This window comes from Vigna umbellata, chromosome 4 (genome assembly GCF_029865625.1).
Source record: "Vigna umbellata cultivar VRB3 chromosome 4, Vumbellata_1.0, whole genome shotgun sequence".
NCBI lineage: Eukaryota > Viridiplantae > Streptophyta > Magnoliopsida > Fabales > Fabaceae > Vigna > Vigna umbellata.
In genome coordinates this window covers 50,119,728-50,136,284 of record NC_142168.1, presented here as the reverse complement: position 1 = coordinate 50,136,284, position 16,557 = coordinate 50,119,728, and the positions used below count along the sequence as shown (strand labels likewise).

Below are 16,557 nucleotides of genomic sequence, written 5' to 3'. Positions count from 1 at the left end.
TAAATTATAATTAACATATTACTTGTAAATAAAATAAGAGAGGTAAACACTTTATTAAAATTTATATTAATCTTATTTTTATGAAAAATATAAAGAATGATTATTTTTTTTAAATTACATCAAGGTATGTTGTTATTTTATTAAAAAAAATTTGGTGTTTACAGAAAATATAAGTGTTATTTAAAATAATCTTGAGAAAATTAAACTTCTTACTATTTCACTAAAAATATCTTGAAAGAGTCGATCAATGTTAGGGTATCACTACTAATACTACTTTTATACTAAAACACGGCAACGATACGGTCGTTTCTCGCCAATATTAAACGACTTCACGTCCCTTTCCACTCACTTCGGATCTTGACGAAAAAAACAACTATCACTCTTCACATCCTTCACGCCATCAACCTTTACTTTCTTCTTCACGTTCCGCGCGCCACCATGACCAACGCCATTTCCAACCGCTTCTTCGCCTCCCTCTCCATTCCCCCGAACCACTTCCTCGTCCCTCCGCTCTCACATTTTCGCCGCTGCCACCGGCCGCGTCTCTACCGCAAACCGCTGCACGAACGCGCTTCTCGCTCGGTGACGCGCTTTTCCTCCATTTCCTCCTCCTCCTCTTCTTATTCTGGCAAGCCGGGGTTCGTGGGATGGTATCTGCGCATGCTCGAAACTTATCCTCTCATCACCAAGAGCGTAACCTCGTCACTTGTGTTCGCCGCGTCTGACATCACTTCTCAGGTAACACCGTTTCGGAAACTCTTCCCTTCATTCTTAACGTGTGTGTGTGAAATGATGATGAAAGTGAAACTGATTATAGATGTGAATCTTTTGCAGTTTAATTTTTGAATTAGTTAAACGCATTTTGGTACTCTTTTTCTTATTGTTGCGTTGGATCATATGGTAGGGTTTTGAACAATTTAATAACTGGACTGTTAAAATCCCGAAATAGCATTTATCTTTATAATGTCATGATTTAGTCATTTGTTAAAAATTGTTACATTGATAGTCATTTCCTTGGTGTAGTTTGGCTCATCTATATGCTTCGTAGCATGATTAGTTGAAGTAGAAATCTCTGGATTTTTCATCATGCTTTATTTGGTATGGAGAGGAAACGTGAGGAGAAAATGAAACATTAAACAAAATTAGAGTAAAGATAAAATAAAAATAAAAGTATTGATTAAATATTATATTTGGTGTAATAAGTATTGATATATTCTTGTTTTTAGTATAACACATGAAAAAGAATTATTATTTTAATATAAAATGTTTAATTTCGTTGAATTTGTTTTAACTGCCTTAGAACACATATTAAAGAAAACACTGATATTAACATATAATTATTATTACGAAAATTACTAAGGATTTTAAATTTATAAAATAAAATTAATGTATTTTTTACTGATGATTGTAGATTAATCTTAATTCTACCTTTAATAAAATACACTTAATAATGGCCAAATATCAATCAAAACATATGTTGAATTATCTTAATTATTACCGAATTTTAAACAAATTTAACGAAATTTAGATTTTTGAGCTAACACTATAATTTTTTTTGTTATGCTAAAAATAAAATATGTCAATATTTATAGTTTGCAAAAAATAAAAATATTATTTAATTGAAGTGAAATAAAAAAAAAAAGAAATGAGTAATATATTGAAAATGTTATTTGATAGAAAAAAATAAAGGAAATATTTTATAAATTTTACTTACTTATATTTGGACTATTTCTTTTATACATATCATTTTTCAGTTATATAAAACAATTTTAACATTTTATACAAAGATATTGTTTTTCATACATTTTCCCCCCACAAATTATAGAATAAAAAACCTATTTATAGTGTAACATCCCATAAAACTATATAGCCTTTCAAAATGTAAACTAAATGTATTCAAAACATATGTATATAAATATAAATCGTTATCAGAAAAAGACTAATAAATAAAACTAATTCCTTTTAGATATTGCCCTTGATGTAACTATATTTGCTCATGTATATGATAGAGTCATCACAAGCCACAAAACAAACAACACATACGGTAATATATATATATAAACAAAGTCTAACAAAAACATATTATGTAAATCAAATTTTTACTTAAATATAAAAATAAAATAAAATAATCTAATAAAACTAATTTAATTTAAATATAAAAAGTAAAAAATGTTACAGATTAAAAATTAATTATAATATAATGTTACATATTTTTAAAATAATATAAAATTATTAAACTATTTAATAATGTTATGTTATATTTTAAATTTGAGCATGATTATTATAAAAATACTATCTTAAGATTTATTTATTTTTTAAATAGAAATTTAATTTATCTTTGTATAATATTTATAACATAAAATTTTAATTTATCGTTTAAAAAACATATTATAAAAAGCATTAAAATACTTTTCCTCAACGTTTCCATATAAAAATACTGTATTTAAATAAATAAAAAAAATGTAAAAGTGGTTAAAATTGTAGATAGAAGTTTACCTACCAACCATTAAATTTCCATAAGCCTCTTTATTTTTATAGTCTTTCTTTCTTCCTCTTCTTCTACTTCATTTTCTCCGTCCTTCCTCACTTCCAAAATCTAGAATTATCTTTCTCTTTTATTTGCGCTTTTTCTTAGTTCTTTCACTGCATAGAATGCTTTCACGTTGCCAACATTACACGGCATAAAAGTGGTATTTTCCGGCGTGACTTATTACGTCTCATCCGGTGTGTCCTTCTGTGTCTTCTCCGACCTGTCCCAGCGTGTTAAGGAATAGAGTCGTGTCAGTTCCGGCGTGTCCAATTATAGAGTCGTGTCAGCTCCGGCGTCTCCAAGTATAGAGTCGTGTCTGACCCAAGAAGGTGTGTTCGACAAGGTGTTGTGCAGGCCTCCATTGGTGTTCATGTCCACACGCTTCCACGCGGAAACGCCACTATGATGTCGCGTCAGAACTTCACAAGTTCGAGTGATACTTGTCAAAACTATATTAACCATCAAATCATTTTCTCAATAATATTCAATTCAAAAATATTTAAAATTAATAATCTATTAAGCCAAAACTCAAATGACCTTCAGACAATTTTTAAACAAAATATCATCCTTGGGTAGATACAAAAGTCCTTGCCTCAATTCTTATTCCAAATAATATTTCAGTTCAAGAAAATCATTCAAAATATTGAGATTTAGAACAAAGTATAAATATAACCAAATTTTATTATAATCTTAACTAAATTAAGTGAATAATTTTTCTCACCTAATACCAAGATTATTGACAAAATTATAATTATAAGAAAAAAAATAAAAGACCGGTAAATAAGACTAATTATATTTGAAAACATGATTGATTAAAGTCATTATTAACTCTCTAGCTAGTTTGAGTTTGAGGTGTAATAAAATTTTAAAAGAGATGAGATATAAGAATAAGAGTAGAAAGAAGTTAGAGAGAGAAAGAGAAAGAGTGAGCTAAGTGTTAAACTTGGTCAAGCAAAGAAGGTATTATAGGGAGCTTATTTTTTTTTTTTTTCAAAATAGATGAAAGGCAATAAATCTTATGAATGCTTACATATAGGAAATTTAATATAAGAATTTTATACCTTGTAATACCATAATGTAAGAATTTATTATTTATTCCACAACGATGAAAAAGAGAGGGATGAAAATAATTATTTTTCTATATTGCGGGTTGAGTGTTTTATAAACATCACATATGATTTTGTGTATAATTATTTCATATTTATTAGTTTTTATAAATTTTATTATAGAAAATGTGTTATTTTCTAATATTTAGTATAAAAGTCATGTATTGTTACTATTATTTATTGTTATAAACGATTTATAGGGAATCAAATTTGAATAGAAGTAATGGCTTAAGAGGAAGAAAAAGGTGAAAATTGAAAAGTTTGATGGTGTGAACTTTGTTTTTGGAAGATGCAATTTGTATTGGAAAAAAGTTGTATCAATCTCTTTTAGGAAAAAAACCAAAAGACATGATAGATGAAAATTGGTTCTTCTTGATAGCTAAATCTTCGTATTTATTCCTTTTATATTATTTTACAATGTTGCACTAAATATTGTAAATGAAACAACAAACATTAGATCTTATGCTTACTCTTTCTAAAATGTACGAAAAGTCTTCATTTTTAAACAAAGTTCATTTGATAAGAAAATTGTTTAATTTATGAATAATAAAAGGTGCATTAACAGCACAACATCTCAATTAATTGAATATAGTAAGAATTCAATGAGTTTTGTTGGAATAGAATTTGGTGAAGAAGTCTGAGCATTGATAATTTTGTCTTCCCTTCCAGAAAGTGGAACATTACTCTCACAATTGTGAGTAGTTCATCGCGAAGTAATCAAATTAAATTTGGTAATGTTCGTTATTTGGTTCTCATTGAAGAGATTTGACAAAGAGGGTAAGGTGAATCATTAATCTCTTAGTTTTACATATAAAATAAAAAAAGAGAAATTTAACCAAAAGGATATGAATATGGTAAATCCAAGGAAAGGAGATCGATGTCTTAAAGCCCTTGTAACTCCCATAAATTTAAGACAATTGAGTGCTGGAATTGTGGAAAGATTGTGCACTACATAAATCAATGCAAGAGTGCACCAAAGAATCAAAATGTGAAGGCAGTGACAAATCTTGCTTCTTCACCGAGAAAAGATGATTCATCGATATGTTATTTAGAGAACAAGGAAGAGTCTTGGGTGCTAGACTCTAAAGTATTCTTTCGGGTCACTTCAGGAAGAGAATTCTTCATGAATTATGTCACTGTAATATGTGGTAAAGTTGACCTTGCTAATAAACAATCTTGTGAGATGGTTAGTAAAGTTGTAGTTAAGATTAAGTTAAATGGATTGATATAGGAATTGCATAATGTTAGACATATTCCTTACTTGATGGAGAACTAATTAATCTTAGTAGGTCAATTGACCGATGAAGGCTATACAACAACATCCTATTGAGATCATTGGAAGATTAAAAAGGTAAACTTTACCACAGATTTTAATGACATAATTGTTGAATAATTCTCTTTCTAAAGTGGCATGGAAGATGATCCAGAATCTAACACCTAAGACTCTTCTTTGTTCTATAAATAATATATCAATTAGGGATAGCAATGCAGGATGAGCCAAGAGAGCCAACTTGCAAAAACAAGTGCAAGTAGACTAAGTATTTTTAGCCCGCTAACTTGCTTAGTCTCATCCCGCATAACCAGCAAGTCATACGGGCCAAGGATGAGTTGGTTCATATTTGGTGTGCATTGACTTAAATTCCTAAAATCTAGCGGCACCAACAACATATCGTGTGTGTCTGTTATAAACAACTAACTCATTAGTGTTTCTTCTCTAGCCCATCCAAAACTAACTTCCTTATTCACATTTTTACTCTTGTTTCAGTCCAATTCAAAACCATTTCTATTTTCAATATGCTTGTACTTAAAAATTAAGAATTATGAAATTATGAATATTACTTATTTTATCAAATGAGGTTATATAATTTATCATTTTTACTAATTTAGTTAATTAAAAATAATGTTATTAAAATCCTATATCCTAGTATTCTACATACTATAACAGAAGAAAAAAAATTACAAAACAAATAATTTCTTACAGGGATTGCGAGCGACATTATGGGAGACATGACAAATAAGTTAACATGCATTTTTTATAGGTAGTGGGTCATCCCAACCCATTTTTTACTAGCAAAATGCGGGGTGGGCCACCCACATTACCATCCATAATATTAATGTATCATCTCCTTTCAATGTAGAAGCAAGGTATTCCTCTACCTTCATATTTTGATGCTTTGGTGCGTTCTTGCATTGATTTTTGTACTGCCTAGTCTTTGCACAATTCCAACACTTAAATTTTATTTGAGATATGAAAGGTACAAAAATTTTAGACCCAGACCTCCTATCTTTGAATTTACCATGTTCACATCCTTTAAATTTCTCTTTTATATATATATATATATATATATATATATATATATATATATATATATATATATATATATTATATGCAAAACTAAAGAATTTGAAAATTCACCTTACTCTTTTTGTCATGTCTCTTAAGTGAGAACCATATAACAAATATCATAAAATTTTCAACTTATTACTTTCTTATGAACTATTCATAATTGTGAGAGTTAAATTCCAACTTTCTAGTAGGGAAGACAAAAGTATTCATGCTCATACTTCATCGGATTTTATTCCAACAAAACTCATTGGGTTCTTACTATGTTGAATTCATTGAGATATTAGGCTACTCATGTACCTTTTGTCATCCGTAAATTGAATAATTTTCTTATCAAATGAATTTTGTTTAAGAATGAAGGCTTTTCAAACATTCTAGCAATAGCCAACACAAGATTTGTTGTTGTTTCATTTACAATATTGAATGTAACATTGTGAGATAATGCTAAATGAATAAATCAAAGGGTTTGCTATTAAGAAGAGTCAAATCTTCATCTTTCATGCCCTGTGTTTTGTTTCTTGAGAGATCTGAATGAAATATATATTGAGATTGAATGATTAAGATTTAATTGAAATGAGAGAAAGATGGTGATTGAAAAAATTTTGATAGATGATTTTTTTTCAAACAAAAATAGAACACAAATCTAAACATTACTCTTAACCACTGAATGACTTTATTATAACTTTTTATGAGATACTTCTCTAGCACCTCTTCAAATATACCAATGTCATTTATAACCTATTGAAATCTTAGTACATTATCTGTCTTCAACGGATAATGATATAGTAGAGATCATGTTTGATCCTTTCCTTACATTGTGTTTTAAATGAGATTTTATCTCCTTTAAAAATAATTGGCCTATTTGCATTTAGAAATTTTCACATTTTCTCTCTAACCCTTCTCCCCACTTTATAAACCTTTGTTAGCATAAATTTCCTACCCTATGTTATACTTATTTGACATTGTTATCTTCTATTTTTATTCTTAAGTTTCTAGGGTGAAACTTTATCTAATCCAAAGTGGGGACAAATGACTATTTGAGTTGTGTGTTCTTCAAAGTTGTAGTACTTGAAATTAGTTCCTCTTATGGTTGGCAAATTAATTTACCGTATCAATATAAAGTTGGTTGGTTACTAAAAGATACACACAAATCTAGGACTACAATTACTAGTGTAGAGAAGGCTTTTTATGTTAGATAAAAGAAGATTTTTCATGTCGAAAGTGTCACTTTCTTAGTAGGTATCAGCTCACATGAGATTCTTTAACTTCGACAACTTTTCCAAGGTATACTAGATACACTCCCTCGTGGACATGCCATGGTGGCCATAAAGGCCATTGACAAGTCCAAGTCAAGTTCATCAAAATTATTCAAAGCCTCTAGGCTAAACTATAAAAGATTGACGAGATCTAAAGCAATGGTGGAACAAAGAGAAAAACCAAAGAAAGAGAAGATGAAGGTTTGTGCATGGAAGGGTGAAGAAGAGGAAGAGCATAATTGCATACCTAATGCGGAAATGAAAAGGAATAAGAGAAGAAGGATAATGATGTCCATGGAAGCGATGAAGAGGTTCAAGAACAACAACGAAGATGATGAGAGCACAATGACAAAATACTCAAACCCAAACCCTGAACACAACATTTGTAAGAGCGAGAGTGGCACCAACAAGAGTGATCTTTGCTAGAAAGAAAGAGGTCACTAGCGAGAGGGAGAAGATGAGCGTCACTAAGAGAGAAGAGTAAGTAATGCGAGAAAGGAGATGGAGGGAAAAAGAAAATTAAAGATTTTATTTCTAAGTATAATTAACATAAAAAATTTTCCTACTTTATTCCAAAGTTGTTACTGTGTCCACTTCTATGTTAATTATAGGGATAATTGGCATAAAAAATCTTTAACTTTATTACGAATTTGTCATCACATCTATTTTTTATGTTAATTCTAAGTATAACTTATATAGAAAGTCTTATCATATTTACAATACTCTCGCTCATTACGTCGGATGAATTACAATGGGTATAATAAGATGTCAGATAAAGTTATTTTGGTACTCATGGCATTTTCTCTGATGTTGTCAACATACCATTCGACTTCTCTTTTTCATTGCATATATTCATCATCGAACTTTTTCTCAACATAATGCACTTTTACATCGTGTCTCTTAAAACTATATTCCATTCTAAACCATGTTTAAGTCTTATTCGAACATTTGACAGTGACATGTGTAAACTTGTCATTTTTAAATATGCTGGGTTAAATATGCTCAGTCAATATAGGAAGGAGTACGGTGAAGAATGAAATAAACACTTTCTTCTCAGCTTATACTTTAAAATGAATTTTTATTTTATCAAACTATTTAAGTCAAGGTCATGTCCATTTGCCGACTTGGGTAAAAGTGATCACATTTCTTTTATTTTTACTATCTTTATAACTTTTATTGGGTTTTTGTCACTAATATACTGTTTTACTCATTTGTTAGATCATTACACTACCCAGTTTTTCTGCTTCGTATGATCTTATAAGGACACTGCGTATGGCAATATATGGACTGTTAATCTTGGGGCCAACACAGCACACGTGGTTTGGTTTTCTATCTAAAATTTTCCCGAAGACAGATTTGGCATCAACCTTGAAGAAAATTTTAATGGGGCAATTTATATTAGGTCCTATCATCAATGCTGTCTTCTTCTCCTATAATGGTGCTTGCCAAGGTGATTTTTGTCTTTTTCTATCGAGTTTTCAACTAATGGATCTGTTTAGAGGCTTCATTTATACCCTCATACCTTTTCTCTGTTATTAAGATAGTTTTCAACGTAATGTTTTTACCCTTATGTTTTACAAAAAAGTTGTGGTGTTTCTGAATTTGCCACTTTGACTTCAATATCAGGTGAAGGTGTTACTCAAATTACTGCCAGGTTGAAGCGAGATCTACTTCCTACTTTGTTAAGTGGTGCTCTGTATTGGCCTGTATGTGATTTTGTGACCTTGAGATACCTTCCAGTTCGTTTGCAGGTTTGTAATTCTGAGTTTAACGTCTTTGTTAAGAATAATTCTGTCTTAACTAAATTTAAAAATTAAGTATATTTTTTATCTTTAAACTATTTTAAAATTTGATATTTCGTTCTAAACTAAATTATATATATTTCGTCTCACTTTATAAAAGTTATATAAAACATTATGTAAATAAAGTTTTGTGTGAAGCGATTTTTATATGATAAATGAAATTCTATAATAGTCTGTAATATAACTTTCATGTTCTATTACTTTCATAAAGTATAAAGACAAGTAGCTAATACTTTTCATTTAGAAACAATTTTTTTTAAATAATTTTTAGACGAAAAATATATTAAACTTTCAAATTTGATCCAATAAACATTTCTTTCGTTTTAGTTATCCTAACTTTTCATTTTGAATTTCCTTGTAACTTCTGCAGCCACTGCTGAATAGCACCTTCACATATGTATGGACAATATTTTTAACATACATGGCAAACAGAGGGTGAGGCATGTGCTTGGTTTGTACATACGCACATAAAGGATTTTCAAGCAATTTTCGGTTGCTTAGCAAATCTGACCAGATACAAGAATCTTGGTATTTACAAATTTCTAAATTTTATTTCAATTTCCTATTCAATTTTTTTTAATTCTTTATGTATAGAAATATCTTCATATAGTTACTTTTCACATAAGTTTGAATGTGAATGACTTCTTTTCTTGAAAGACATGGTAAATTTATGCTTTTAAATTACTTTTTATTTGTCTGGTTTTGAAGGATTATACTTTGAATTCGACTCTTTATTTTCGGGTTAAAAATAAATTGAAGAACTGAAAAAAACTTAAAACAATAAAGGGAATTAGTTAAAAGAGTAAACATAATAGGAAGAGGGTATTGATAAGGTATTAATAATGTTAGCTCAAGTTGTTATGATAAAAATTAGATCGATGGACTAAAATAAAAACATAAAATTTAGGTATTAGTTAAAAGATTCATATCTTACTTTTGACTTCTGATTTGGAAGGAACCGATATCTATAATGACGTTTTATTTACAAAATTATCACTGGTTATTTTTTAAGTTAGATTTTCTTTCGTTAGATGTTAAACGCTATTTATGCACTAGTGATTGTCTTATGGAAAAGTTTGCAATTTAAGCTTCTATTTAACACTCTCTTTTAGAGTTAAGTTGTTTATTTTTAGTTGATGTTTATTTTTAATTGGTATTAAAGCTAATCTTTTAAGGGTAAATTGTCTGTAGAAACAATAGGATATGAGAAGATCTAACATTAAAATGGAAAGAGAATGGTAGATCATCTTTGTTCATAGATGAGAAGCTTGACTACTAGAAATAAATGATGTTAGGCCTTCTTCAAGTCATGTTGAATAGATACAATAGACGTAGTGGAGAATAAAAACTATAATCCATTAAAAGACAAAAATAACCTCTTACCAAAAATTCTCTAAAAGGATGAACAGAAACAAATATAAATATTCAATTGAAAGGCTCGAAACACTCTCACGTGCATCCTTTAAAAAAGCATATTTAAAACTACATGCATTCGAAAGAGCTATAAGAAAATGCAAAACACTTTTACAAGCATAATGGTTCCATTGTGGTAAAATGTAATAAACTTAACTTCTCATCAGTATGAACTCTTCAATATAGAAGAAAATAAAAGCATACAGAGAATGTTCAATAGATTTTCACACTATTTTGAACAAGCTTTTGTTCCTTTAGCAAACCTTATAATAAAAAACGTAGAAATGCATAAAAAGGGAGGATTGAATTATGTATTAACACCTTTTCATAGTCTATACAAGATCAACTTTTAATTAAGATAGTCAAACACAAAATTTAAGTGGACAAACTCACTTTTAAGATATTTTTGCAAATCTAGTTTAGTAATCTCTCCTTTAAAGTTAGATGACTATTCAATAACATGTAATCTAAGTGTTGAGAGTTAAGAAAGATTTATATTGGACATTTTTATACTAGTCCATTTTTTAACTAAGACTATGTTGAATTCTTGATCAAACTTCATTAGGCAAACTATTGTTGTAAAATATAAGATGAGTATTTTATGAACTTCAATCACTCGTGACTAAAAAATTCAGTATTATTTCGAACACATCATTTTCTAATTAAATAATTGAGTACTATTTGGAACACAATCACTCTTGGTTAAACAACCAATTATTGTTTAAAATGATATCACTTATGACTAAGACTAAGTATTTGTTAAAGAAAATATCAATTGATCATAAGTTATTTTGATTAAAGAATGTGTTCGACAAGATATCTTTGGTAGACTAAAAATGTTTATTCTATGTTGCAAAGAATATTCATTCTAATTGATCTTATAAGGGGATATCATGAAGACTAGTATATATCGAAGATATCTTACTGAACGCATTAATCCAACTTAGTGTTAACAACCCATCTGAAAAGTATCATCAACCTCGTATAGTCTTTCCTTTTACGCCAATTTGGATAAAAACTCTTATTGCTTGAGTTTAATAAGTTATGTCAAAGTATTAGATTGTTTCTTTAAAAAGATATATGCAACTAATCATACATGGAGAATATTTAATGCATCTCTACACTTGAATGTGATAAAAAACAACACGAGGAAACTAATGATACATGGAGAACATTTAATGCATCTCTACACTTGAATGTGATCAAACACAACATGAGGAAACTAATATCTCTATGTCTGAATGACTAGAAAAGAGTTTCCAATGAATCTTTGAGAAACATCAATATATAGAGGTGTTTGAGGAATAAAGGATATAAAATGACAAATAATGAACCAACATGAGGTGGAAAATTACATATAAATCAATTTTCAAATGTCAACATCAGACTCACCTTTAGATAACGATGATTTTGAGGTAGATGACAAGATATCCTTTATATCCAAAAAGGATCCATTATATGTTATGAAAGAAAGGTGGCTTTAAAGGTAGAAAGGCCTAATCTGAACTAATAAGGGATTTAAGGTTAAAGAAGGCCCTTGTGTTTACTACGAGTAAAACAATCTTAGTCACTTCAGATCAAAATGCCTTAAGAAATCATGAACTAAGAACGATAAAAGTACTTCTTCAACAATTATGTCAAAAAGGCTCTTATGTTAACGTAAGACCTCAAAGATATAAAACCTGAAGTAGAATAAGTTGCAAACCTCTATCTTATTAAGAAGTAGACTTTAAGCTTAACTCAATCCCATAAAATCGTTTTTAAAATGAGGTTTGTATCTATTTATATATTTTAAATTGATCTTATCTATAATCGATGTGATACTTTCAATATAGCTTAGAACTTATTCATTATTTGTCCCCAACATATTATTACAATGAGTGGTGTAGATTTTTATGATCTTCACTTTACGATTAAAGCATATCACGAGTTTATGTCTAACTTCTTTAACTTATATAGAAAAAATCCATTAGAGAAGTAGAGCCTTGCTAAAGCATACTACATCTTTAGAAAACTAATATATTATTATTAACGATCTTCCATTAAAAAATATAGATTTATTAGACAATTACAGAAAATAAATAAAAGAGATTATAAAAGTTTATAATAAAGCTATGAGACTTTGGGTTTACATTTTAAGGAAAAAGAAAAGGAAACAAATCTCTTCTTTTTAAAATCAAGCAACTAGAGAAGACTGTTTGCAAACGACCATTATTTAAGAATTGACGATACCCAAATGAGACATTGAGAAATATCATATTCATAATTACAAAAAGGGACACCGAAGTTAATTTTCTAATAAGATCATCTCATATACCTTTTGATAAAAGTGACAAGAGAGAGAAAGGTCCAAAGATAACAAAACATGCATTGTCTAACGCGGATTTGCTAAGCCTTTGAGAACTAACAAGAAAATACTCAATTATACCTAGATACCAAAGTATAAAACATTCATGTTGCAAATTTTCTTAACACTAGAAAGAAACACTGGTCACAATATTTTGACAATGGGTGTTTCTAACACATGACGAGAAAAATGTTCTTAAATAAGAAGAATAGAGGATAAGTAGCTTTCAAAAGAAATATGAAAAAGAAAAGGAAAGATAGTTGGCATTAGAAAAGAGTATAGAACATTTCTTATCTATGGAAGACAAGTCAATTATGTGACAGTAAAATATTTTAATTAATGAGTTAGATTAATCCATGGACTTTAACTCAATTTAAAAGCTTTAATATTATATTTTGAGTAAAAATAGATTTATTTACTAATACAAATAAGTTAGGCTACTCGCTAAACAAAACTACTATCACTTAATTTATTTCAATGAAAATAAATGTTAAACAATATTATTTAATCCTAAAAAAAAACTCCTACCTTGGAGATAAGATCATATAAAAGTGAGTTACGTGATCATTCATATTTTAAACAAATTTAAATTTTTATAGCTATTTTCGTTGTAGTAGGAACCAAAAAAGACATAACTTTTAGAAGACTTAATTATAAAAAATATTAATGCGTAAATAGAAAGAACAAACATATATATTCCGTTGAAGATAGTGCAATTTACTTCTTTTAATTTTCTAAAGAAAAATAAAGCAAATGTGATTTACTAACAAGGTTTAAAATTTATTTTGGTTTTTATATTAGTCAATACTAAGCGAGGTGTCAAATTTTCATGTACATGACAAATTAAACCAATATAATGTAGAAAGTGATTTATGTGAAAGTAGGGAAATTGACTTTTCTTTCGAAGGGGAGCAAAAACCCTAGCACCCAAACTGGACCACCATGTCATCCACTAATGCAGCAACCACGAGCCATTTTTGTTGGCAACAAAAACTTAATTCTTCCTTTCACTTTTTAATAGATTCATTTGTTTCCTTCTGTCCATATCTATAATGTTTGTAAAATTATGAACCTCCTTTTCTGCTCTAGGCGTTAACCTTTGTCCCTAATTTAAACTAAGGCTTTGTGTTTGTTAAAATAAAGTTCTAGAGCATTTACAATGTGTGACTGAAAACAAAGTTAATATGACATAGTAAAAGTTAATTCATATGAAAGCTACCACAAGTTTGAAGCCATAACGAACCACCATTCCTGTTGTCGGACCACCATGAATCCTTGTGAAATCCATCAGGTGAGCCTCCACCATTATTCACCATCAGCCTCGCACCACTGTGAGCAATATGTCATCACAAAATCCTCTGTTAAACCCAAACACGATTCACGAACTTCCATCTTGGCGCCGTCTTGACGAACTAGCAACCAACATCATCTTCCTTAAACCACCACCACGAGTCTAGAAGTGAGATCGAGAAACCCTTTGCTGCAATTCGCGAGCTTGACTACAACAGCAAATCAAAAACCCATAAACACATAATCCCCAAATCTCTCGAGCAACCAGAACATCCTACAAAAAAGGAAACCTAAATCACAGAAACACAAAAAAGTCCCAAATCTCTCGAGCAACCAGAACATCCTGAAAAAAAAAGGAAACCTAAATCGTAGAGAACAGAAAATTTAGAGACCTACAATGAAACCACCCAAAAACGTATGCTCCATCAAGAGTTCAAAGGTAAAATCACAAAGTCAAATTCCTTTCACAAAAACCACTTTCACTCACCATCCCATGTAACTTCTCCTTAACTTGTCACATATATTCAAAACTGACATGTCATTGTCCCTTAACTTGACATGTATATTCAAAACTGATAACTCATTCAATATTGACTTATTTGCACATTACATCATCAGCGATTTAGAATCCTATTAGCGAAAATGATCAAGTTGAACAAATTTTACAAGAAAAAAGAGACCACTTTGAACACCAAAAAAAACTCGATGACTACTTTGAATAAAAGTGACAAATATAAGGACCAAAATAAATATTAAACCTATTAATAAAAATAAAAAACTTAAATGGTGGGGAGAAAACACTTCCTGAAATTTAGCAATTGAATTTTACCTAATAATCAACAAAATCATTAAATTCTTTACACCAATATATGATAGTAAAAAACACCTAAAAATTACCAAACAGTTAAAATAGACATTGTCGCAACCGGAATCGCGACGGGACGACGATCCAAATAAGAAACGGGTTTTAAAAAGAGATTTTGGAGTCGCCACCATAGTTTATTCTGGAAAACTACGGAAAAACCATAAATGATAAGACACGGTCCTCGAAAACCATATTCTGGGTTCGGGAGTCGGTTACGCGTAGGGAAGGTGTTAGCACCCTACAACGCCTGCTGTAAGGCAGTACCTTTAACTAAATGCACGAGTATGATGTGGTTTTCAAAATGTTTAACTATCCCCTAAAATAAAATTCTAAATAAACAAAATATATTTTTTTAGTTTTTTGGGCCCGACAAGGATTGACCTTGCTCCTACGTATTCTCATTCAAAATGAGAAATCAGGGTTACGTAGTTCTTTCTAAAAGATTGTTTGTTGTTTGGAAAAGCAGATGTTTTTAATTTTTGGAGATTTTTATGTTTTTAATATTTTTGAGAAAAAAGAAGGTAATGAGTACTAGGCCGACGCGAACGGTCGCACGAGTACTCATACCTTTAAAATGATATTTAAATATTTTTAATTATTTTTGAAAAGAGAGATAACGATATTAAGCACTAGGCCGATGCGAACGATCACACGAGCACTCATACCGTTATTAACTTATTTAGGAAGACTTGAGAGTATTGAGTGCTAGGCTGATGCGGACGATCGCACGAGCACTCATACCGTTATTTACTTATTTAGGAAGATTTGAGAGTATTGAGTGCTAGGCTGATGCGGACGATCGCACGAGCACTCATACCCTCGTTTAATATTACATAAATAAGAGAGAAAGGTATTGAACACTAGGACGATGCGAGCGATCACACGAGTGTTCAACCTTCAAAACATATTTTTGAAATTTTATTTAAGAAAGAAGAAAAGGTTTTTAGCACAAGGACGACGCGAGCGGTCACACGTGTGCTTAACCTTCAAAACGTATTTTTGTAATTTTATTTTTAAAAAAAGAAGAAAAAGGTTTTTAGCACAAGGACGACGCGAGCGGTCACACGTGTGCTTAACCTTTAAAACGTATTTTTTTGTAAATTTTATTTTTTTAAAAAAAAGAAGAAAAAGGTTTTTAGCACAAGGACGACGCGAGCGGTCACACGTGTGCTTAACCTTCAAAACGTATTTTTGTAATTTTATTTTTAAAAAAAGAAGAAAAAGGTTTTTAGCACAAGGACGACGCGAGCGGTCACACGTGTGCTTAACCTTTAAAACGTATTTTTTTGTAAATTTTATTTTTTTAAAAAAAAGAAGAAAAAGGTTTTTAGCACAAGGACGACGCGAGCGGTCACACGTGCGCTTAACCTTTAAAACATATTTTTGTAATTTTTATTTAAGGAAAAGAAGAAAAAGGTTTTTAGCACAAGGACGACGCGAGCGATCACACGTGTGCTTAACCTTTAAAACGATATTTAAATATTTTTTGATTATTTTTTTTTAAAGAGAAAGAACGATATTAAGCACTAGGACGATGCGGACGATCGCACGAGTACCCATATCATTATTTAAATTTTAAATCAAGAGTATTAAGTACTAGGCTG

The 16,557-nt window shown here is 30.0% G+C and overlaps 1 protein-coding gene across 1 annotated transcript; it reads left to right on the top strand.

The window, feature by feature from the left end:
• The first annotated feature begins 350 nt into the window (after positions 1 to 350).
• Positions 351 to 9,688, top strand: LOC124820163 (uncharacterized). Its single transcript, XM_047291808.2, has 4 exons — positions 351 to 738; positions 8,455 to 8,686; positions 8,863 to 8,987; positions 9,409 to 9,688. Exons 1-4 carry the CDS (start codon positions 439 to 441, stop codon positions 9,475 to 9,477), a joined length of 726 nt encoding a protein of 241 aa, XP_047147764.1. The 5' UTR covers positions 351 to 438; the 3' UTR covers positions 9,478 to 9,688.
• The last annotated feature ends 6,869 nt before the right edge of the window (positions 9,689 to 16,557 follow it).